We start from the raw sequence: 9,552 nt of genomic DNA, 5'->3' as shown, positions 1-9,552 counted from the left end.
TATAAATACTAGTTCTTCAAAAAAAATTCTTGTTTTATCTGGAATTGTTCCGCGAGATTTGAACCAGAGGCCTCTCACAATAAACTCTCTCTTCTAAGATCCCAAAGAATTTTTCTGTTATATTTTAATTGTATTTATAAATTCATCTTTTTATTTACTTATTCTGTTTCATGACAATCTCCTCCCTCCTCTCAGATCTAATCAAGAGCGTACCCAGGATCAAAACTAGTGGGGGGCAAGCCATAGTCAATCAGGTTGTGACATTTCAGCACGGAAAAGGGGAAGAAAACCAATATTTTAAGAAAACAATATGTAATTGTCGTAGTACTTTATTTGTTATTACAATTAGTACTTGCTTGTCGATCATTTTTTTGTTCACTTCTAAGGTGGGATAGCTGCCTCCTGCTCCCCGCTGGGTACGCCCATGGATCTAACACATAACCCCTATTCGCTTAATATTCCACCTGATTGTTCACTCAATCAAACCTGATGTAGAAGCTTAATTGATTCTGAAGATTGATGCTGGCTGAAAGGCAATCATTAATATGCCCTATAAGCGATAGTAATCAATCAATCAATGTTTAGTCCCAGCTCTAGAGAACTTTAGGTACGTAGGTATTATTCTGGTGTATGACATAAATAACTATATTTATGTTACTTATAAGAAATGATAACATTACAATAAAACGAAAGAGGTTTTTTATAATGTTAATAGTTGAAATACCTGCTATATTAATTAAAAGTTATGTATGGTACATATATGTATATATCCTATTCCAGGAGTTAAAAGAATTATAGTTAATATGACTGATGTTAGTGAACCAATAGTTACCTCCACATTTGAAACCGAGCATTGTCAATTTTTTTTAAAGATGTAGCTCGGATTATAGAATGGTTCGGATCAGCGAGAGTCCGTTATACATGCATTTATATTTTCATGTCTTGGTCATAAAAGCAGTAATGAATATAAAATTAAGTATTTTGTATTTCTCCATTTTAGTGGACTAACACATCTTCATTTAAACTATTTCACTTCAAAAATTAACGCCAACTTTTTTTTTTGTTGTCCTTCCTAAGGCCGCTACGAAATAGAAGGTAGAGCCTCCAGGCTGAAACTGAATCTGCAGCTGTTTGGAGGTTGCTCAAGTGCTTACTATGTCCTCTTATAAATTCCTACCTTTACTACAATGTCGAAAACGTCTTGTTCCGTTACAATTATTCACAAAATACAAATCGTTAACCTTTAAATATTGGTAATTACATACTCAGTAGAAATATTTAGAAAAAGGATAAATTTCCAAAAAAGAAGGTAGAAATAAAGAGGAAGCTATAGTGGCTCATGTATTTTGCAGACTTTTTTTTCCTTTAGAGTAATGCTTGCTTACCATTAGAGACTTTAAAATTAACGTTTCAAGGACTTTTTGTAACAGCCAACTTTATCTTTTAAAAAAGAAATACTAAGGCATGAGATCCCCTTATTTTAATTAAGATCTACAGTTAGATCTACTTCACCACCATTCCTGACTTTTTTTACTATATTTCCTTAGTAAATCTCCTTTTGTGGTATTCCCTACTGTATTTTATTGTTTTACCGCCTTCTATCTCCTGATTTGTTTGTTGATTCTCTCACAGAACTAATAGATCACATGTGGTATGATAAAATTTTCTCACAGGAGGTCGAGTGCTATCTTTTTTGCCAAGAACTCCATGTCCCACAGATTGATATTTTAGTTTTTGTTGCACATTCATGGCCTAATCCTCAATGTTTCCTTTTTGGTTCCTAGTTGATGGGAATTTTATTTTTGTTCCAGTGACTGGAGAGCATGAATTTAAAGACAAGTGTGTACTCTATCAGTTCCGGTCAGACCGGGACAGTGGTGGAGGAGGGTGTCCCACACCTCAGGACATTGCTGAAGCAGAAGAGCACCTCCAGGAGTGTCTGGCGGACCTGGCTGACAGAGGACCAGATGCTTGGCTCAGGATGGTTCTACGAAAACCGTATGTATTAACTTATACTGGGTTTTTACAGTACTATTACTAGATTCTTAAAAATAACATGTTGAATGGTCCTTCAATTCGGTAAGAAACATTAGTTTCAAATCTGAAATATTGGTTTATTTTTTCAAACAACATTAAATCAATTTTACTATTTCAATGTTAAATTCAACCCTTTCTTACTTCTTCTATTCTTTATTACTATTGAAATTTCAAGTTAACAATAAAGCTCATCTTCTACCTGGAATAATATATAATTCACATTTAGTAATTAAAAACTAAGCTAATGTAAAAATTATTTTTAACTATATAAACCACATTACAATTTTCATTCATTCTACAATGTATGTTTATATTTTTCTGTTTTTTAAACAAAATCACCAAATTTTGTTATTACTAATTCACATATTTATTTTAAATTTTGTTTACCTTTTCAATGAAAGTTCATCAGCTGGATGAAATGACAGTTTATGTAGTAGATGAAAAGTTTTCATATTCCTACATTACATGTTTTTCCTATCTACTATATAAACTGTCATTTTATCCAGCTTATGATGATATAATATCCACAGTTATATGATTTGTATGACATTATCATCTATTTACAAAAACATCCACTATAATTAAGAATTGAAGAAGTAAAAGAAGTTTTTATTTATCCTTGAAAAAGTATAATTGATATAGCTTTATAACCCTTTGAAAAATATTTATTAAAAATTCATTTTTGAAATGAAAACACAAAATTTTTATAATGATTATATTTTTAATGATGCCAAATAGTTATAATAAATTTTAATGGCTAAAATAGTCGTTATAATTTTGGCTGTGCTCTATGAATATATATGTGTATAAAAATAATGTGATTTGTGATAGCATTGACATCTAGAATAAAATATGATTCTAGTTGCTAGTGTTTTCTTTTCAATTTATTTTAATAGCCCTATAAATAGAATGTATGGTATTATGGCAACCTCTGTGTCAATTTGCATACTTCTTTTTAGAACTTAAATATAGCTAAAAACTTCTTGTTATGGTATATTTAAGAATGAACCTATAATGTACTACAATATAATATACAGTAAAATAATTTAATGATTAAAGCATTATTAAATTAGATAAATATGATCTAATGTATCTTAAAAATGAATAGCAACTAAAATGAATCATTTATACATACAGGAGTAATGACAGGACTGCTGATGACTTGGAAATTATATATGAAGAGCTTTTGCATATGAAGCCATTAAGTCACCTCAGTAATTCAATGAAGAGAGAGCTAGCGAGCGTAATCTTGTTTGAAGCTCATCCCCGTCCAGGAACCGTGGGTAAGCCTGTTCCCCTATATCTTTACAATAGTCTTGATGTATTACCATTTTATCCTATATGCATTATTTGATTATTTAACTAATACAGATCCTCTAATTATGAAATATTTTGTGATGAAGCTCTAAACTGAGGTAATATTTTGGCCTCTAAAATCAAAAGCTCTTAAATAAATTATGTATCAAACCTATCTCCATACAATTTAATCATACTTTGAACTTAAAATAAATATTCTGATATACTTGGAATCATTTATTAAAATTAATCTTTTGATTTTTATCAGTGTTCGAGCAAGGTGAAGAAGGAAGATCATGGTACCTTGTTTTGTGTGGTTCAGTTGACGTTGTGATTCATGGTAAAGGTGTCGTTGCAACATTACATTCTGGAGAAGACTTTGGCAAACTGGCGCTTATAAATGAAGCCCCTAGGTATGTGTTTAGCAGGATGATTTGTTTGATTCAGTATATACATTATCTATTGGTAAAATATATTTAAATAGGACTTAGCTATTGAATAAAATTCTATATTAATTTTTCAGGGCAGCAAGCATAATTGTTAGGGAAGAGAACACACACTTGTTAAGAGTTGACAAGGATGACTTCAATAGAATCCTGAGGGATGTTGAGGCTAATACAGTTCGACTTAAAGAACATGGAAAAGATGTATTGATTTTAGAGAAAAGCCAGGGTCCACATTCATCTGTTAAGTAAGCATTACAGTATGGATAATAAATAATAATTAAGATAATAATGTGTATAATAAATAAGTTATAATAATTATTTAGATGGCTCAATAACCCTGATATTTAATGCCAAGTCACTAATTGTTTCCTGCATACATCCCTCCATTGAACCCTATCAAAACCCAAATCTAAGTGACCAGATCTATTATATTACTCTCACTTATTTCTTCCCCCAAATGTTTGGTGTTAGTTCAGCATATTTTTTTTTTTTTTTAAATAGAAGGAAGTAACATTTCCAAATCTTGTATTAGTTAGGCAAAAACAGTCCAAGAAAATATCAGGCTAAAATTCTCTGAACTGTTATTTTACTACTAAGAAGAAATTTATGTAACAAATTATCATGCATAGAGGTAGGACTAGATTTACCTGGCCAAGGAGTGCCCAATGCAGGGGGCCAATGCTAAAAAAATATTTCTTTATAGAACAAATAAAGTGTATTTGATGTAATAAGACAAGTTTTATAAAGTCATAAGTGACTTTATAATGTAAAAAAAATAAAATTGTCATCATAGAGATTATTTTTGGGAGAAAAAAAATGCCTGGCCTATCACCTTTCCCCGTTAGATGTTATAAGGGAGGTTACAAAAACTCTTGGGCCTGGGAGTGTCCAAACTTTGAATCCTGCATATAGACTTGATATATCGTGAATTTAAACATTAGATATGTGAGAAACAATCAATAGAAAACTGATAAAGTCTCCTATGTAATTTTCAAATGTTGATTTATCATCAGAATTGCCAAAATTTGTATTGAATAGCTATGTTACCTTAATTATGATTTACTTTAATATTTTACTCCTCTATTTTACTTTCAACGTGCAATTTCCAATATCAAATGCTTATTCGCCAATTATTTGTTAGAAAACCGTATTTTCTCCTATGTACTTGAATTATTTCTTATGTTTATACTAATGGAACAATGAAATAAAATTAAGTATTGATAACTGATAACATTTTGCAGATATGTCGTGATGGCATGCACCCCAGCAAGAATGGTAGAGCACCTGCTGGACTCAAGGCTAGATAGTGGTTCAATAGATCCAGCATTGGATGATTTTCTTCTCACCCATGTCATTTTCATCACCACCAGGCATCTTGTTCAAGAACTCAAAAAACAATATCCTTTTCAAACTAGATACTTATCTAACTATTTTTATTCTTTTTTTTTGCTTTTTAAATCATTGTAGATTAAAACTTAAAATGCAATAATTTTGAGAAATTGGTTGGGGTGAGATCAAAAGGAAACAAAAAATAGTTAACAACTATTTATTTGCCAACATTTAGCCCCACTTTGTAGAGCTTCATGAGGATTTCAAATTGTCTATTTTATACTATAACTATTTTTATTTCTTCTTTTTGTTCATTTCTATATAATTTTCTTTTCACTTATATTTATCTAATTTTAACCCTACCTTAATTTACTTTTTTGTATCTTATTATCCTACAATGTCAAAATATTTGTAGTTGTTTTTGTATCTTTTTAGCCCAGATGAAGCTCTACAAAATAGGCCGAAACGTCAGCAAATAAATATTTGTTAATTATCTTTTGTTTCTGTTTGACTGCACCCCCGACCATTTTCTCATATGGTCAGTATATATATTGTAATATTTAAAAATTATTTAAAATAAAATAAAAGGAATTTTAAAAGTTTTTACTTTTCTCATATCTTAAGTGTAGCTTGGGTTCAAATTAAAAGCTTTAATATTAAATAGATAGTAGAATTTTATAACATTTAATCTCTTAAATCTTATGACTCTTAATCTCAGGGTGGGTTTCTAGGCAATCAGAACAGTCAACTTAGCTTAATTTACATCTACTTTTACAAATATACTGAAAATTCTATTTTGTACAACACTAACCAATTTATACAATCTTCTTTTGATGATGAAAGCATTTGTCCTCTAAAAGTTTTCACTCATCTCATTCACTGGCGATCGAAAACAAAGAGTCCCTTTTTCTTCTTTGATGACTCTTCGATGTCTTCTTTTTCAAAATGTCGACCCTTGAGCTAGAATAAAGATGATGATGACCTCCTACATCCAAGAAACATTCTCCGTCCACACCTAAGCAACGAATGATCAAAAACCAAGTTTTGTTCCTTCCCCTTTTCTAGGTGTTCGTTCTCAACATCGATTGTAGCACTACGGTTTTGAGGGTTTTCTTATGCTTTCCTTTATGAATAATTTTCTTTAATACTTATTCTTGACTTCTATTTTTTCTTAAATTTACTGTTACTACAATTATGATGAGAAGTGAAATAAAGTTTAAAGTATTTGAGTCTGCTCAACATAGCCATGATTCAACGGACTTTTAAATGAACATGCTCCCCATCTTCTTTGTTTTGAATAACGATCTTTCCACTCCATATTTTACTGAACAAAATTGGTTTACTTTCTTTTTGGTTTAACAAAGCAAATGGACAATATTGAAACAATACATAAAATAAAAACGTATTAAAAACCCTTTATACATAAAAATATACTATAAAAAGAGGATATTACAATATATATTAAAATCCAATTGCGTTAGACATGGGAATAATGGCCCAAAATACTTCTTATAACTCGGGGATAGTTTCTTAAAATTTAACTAGAATAATCCTTAGATTTATGAAATGTTTTCCGCTATCACCAAATCCAGAGTTTATTAAATTTAGTTTTGTGAGACATTTGATGAAGTTTACATTTCTTTTTTATCAAATAGTGACTGAAAATTAATGACAGTTTTTGGAAAAGTTGATTTTATTTATGTATTGATTAGAACATTTATTTTCTGTAATTTTAATATATCTCACAGTAAATGTATATACAATTTCATTTGTAAATCTAATATCAATTTCCTCAAATATAACTAGTCTCAAGTATCAAAACAACATTTGTATAACTTAGAAGTCTAATAATAAGACTAACGAATTCATGGAACATGTTAAAAAAAATAATTGGTCTTGATTTCTTATATAGCCATAATATTAACAGAAGTAAGCTGTAGAAGCATTTACATATTTTAAAAAAATAAATATTTGTCATAAAATAACTAAATGAAACAACCATTAGAGATTTAATGTTGAAGAAGTGAATGTTGTAATGAAAATTTTGTATGAGACATAGCAGAGTCAAATGAATTGACAAAAGTTGAAAAATAGTATTTTTACATAAGAAATGACCTTGTGCCGTTGCCAATGTTGTTCCAGCGGATTTATTTCAATAAACATCCTTTATTCAATTGAAATAAGCTCAAAAAACAATATCCTTTTCAAACTAGATACTTATCCAAGTATCTAATGATATAATGATGAAACTTGTATGTCGGACGGTTCCTTCTTAGTCAGCCCAAGTCCATTTTCCATCTAATAGTCATTTTTGGCACTTAAATCTCATGGCACCACTTTGCCTCATTCTATATGAATATTTCTATTTTTATGAACCATTCCTCAAATTGATATATAAGAAGATGGTCAGGGTTGCGGTCAATCGTTTGAGTTTGACAAAGTTTTGACCGCAACCCTGACCATCTTCTTATATATCAATTTTTACGGTCAACTATATATACATACATTCCTCAAATCTTTTAAGTGTTTTTTCTCTTCTGAGTTTTATTATTCAGTTTATTATAATTTTCTATGATATATTCCTTAACACTGTGTACCTATAACATGGAATCGCCTCACCATGACAAAGAGCACACCGACAACTATAAAAGAAGAGTTCTTTTGTTTGTTTATCGATGGGTCACGACAATCAGATATCCTGCACTATCTGATCCCATCATAATATCTTTTATTGAGGTTGGTATATATTTTTTCTCTCTAGTATTGTTATTATTATTGTATATCAGTTATTACTAATCTTATAATTTATCAGTCCTTTTTATTTTTTATCCTCCTCCCTTACCAAGGAGGGAGGAAGATAAAAAAAAAAAAAGGCCTTGCAGAACTTTTAAATCACTACTTCTTAATCCACTTCCCTTCTTATTCAGTGATACTGTTGAGTTTAGTTTAGTTGAGTTTTAACAGGTTTTATTATGGCACAATATTCCCCTCAACTTAAGGCTTATTAGAACATTTAGTGCCCCCTATATACTGATGATTTAGCTAATTTTTTATGATTTCAGGAATTGTCCAATGATGCAAGCAGCGAAGGATGGGAAGAGGCGGCTCTGATGCATAGGCTAAGTGCGCAGGTGGCTCGCCAACAAGAGATTAACTCAAACCTCAACAAGTGGAAGCTACCCCCCACTGGCCAGCCCATCTGTTTATTTTCACCTTCTGAAACTGGTTCCACTCTCATCAAACCAAAAGACGATAGTAAGTTTGTTCCTTTTTTTTTTAATTGTAAATATTTTATAAAATTAATCTTATACCCATATAATGATTTATATGATTGGTCATTCTAACAAGCAGCATACTTGGTCCCCCTCCCCTCTTCACAAACTAATCATTGATGATTTAGTCTACTGTCACAGCACCTCTTAAAAGTCCATAAGTGTATTCATCCAAACCATCTGGGCCCTGTTGTTTCCTTTTTTTATTATCTTCAAGTACTATTTACCTTCACCATCATCAATGTTGAAGATCCTGTTTTATGTTCAGCAACTCCTTGTTAGTTTGTTTTTCTGTTCAACATGAATATTTCCTGTTTCTAAATATTCCTGCAAAAATTCAGTTTTAAAATCTCAAAGACTTTTCTAATGATTTAAAAAAAAAAAAACATTGCTCTAATTAATTTAATATTATCTTATTGAAATGCAACTTACAATACTGCAGTATAGTGATATTTTTAAACCATTTTAATAAACATATAAATATGATTGAGGATAAGATGATAATTAATTGGGAAATAAACTTTTCTATGATCCAGAACATTTGTTTTTTCCCTGCAATTTAATAGACAATTTTGTTCTAAGTTTAGCTTTCATTACAATAATTTCTATTTTTCAGTTATCTTCCGTGTTTATTGCGCTGACCACACATATTGCACGCTGCGGTTGCCTGTGTCTGCCACTGCAGAACAAATCAAAGTGTGTGCTGCCGACAAGCTTGGTCTGAGAGTAAGGCCTGAGGATCTGATCCTTGCTGAACTCAAGTCCAATGGTGAAAGGGTCAATTTTAGGGACGTTGAAGTTTCTGTGCCAACTTCGCTGAGTTTAAATGGAAGAATTTTTGTAGCTCCAAAGGACCATCTTGATGCTTTGGTTAGTATATTCAATACCTAATTACATCAAGTGATATTCCCTTAATTAACTGCTTAATTTCCAATTTATTTTTAAATAAATAAAGTTGAATAGAATTTACATTAAAACATTTTAACAATATTACTGAGAGAACTAATCAAAAAAATGCTATAATCCTTGCAAAAAAATAATTAAGATAAAATTTTCATTAACCAAATTTATAACTAATTTTTACGATCATTTGCATCATAGGTAGATAAATGATTTTTTTTTTTCAATTTACCAGGGCATTCAAAAAGTCCTGTCGTTTTTCGTTTGTTCGT

At 30.6% G+C, this 9,552-nt stretch overlaps 1 protein-coding gene across 1 annotated transcript in view; it reads left to right on the top strand.

Annotated features, from left to right (window-relative positions):
* Positions 1 to 9,552, top strand: part of Epac (Exchange protein directly activated by cAMP) — a gene marked incomplete at its 5' end in the record, with an annotated part of 138,657 nt that overhangs the window by 123,475 nt on the left and 5,630 nt on the right. The window contains 8 exon segments of the mRNA XM_014422935.3: positions 1,812 to 1,998; positions 3,175 to 3,320; positions 3,602 to 3,746; positions 3,857 to 4,024; positions 5,021 to 5,176; positions 7,706 to 7,844; positions 8,171 to 8,363; positions 8,997 to 9,250. Coding sequence (XP_014278421.3) covers positions 1,812 to 1,998; positions 3,175 to 3,320; positions 3,602 to 3,746; positions 3,857 to 4,024; positions 5,021 to 5,176; positions 7,706 to 7,844; positions 8,171 to 8,363; positions 8,997 to 9,250 — 1,388 coding nt within the window.

Source organism: Halyomorpha halys, unplaced genomic scaffold, assembly GCF_000696795.3.
Source record: "Halyomorpha halys isolate HHAL.00 unplaced genomic scaffold, Hhal_1.1 Scaffold396.1, whole genome shotgun sequence".
Classification (NCBI taxonomy): domain Eukaryota; kingdom Metazoa; phylum Arthropoda; class Insecta; order Hemiptera; family Pentatomidae; genus Halyomorpha; species Halyomorpha halys.
This window is presented reverse-complemented; position numbering and strand designations above follow the sequence as displayed.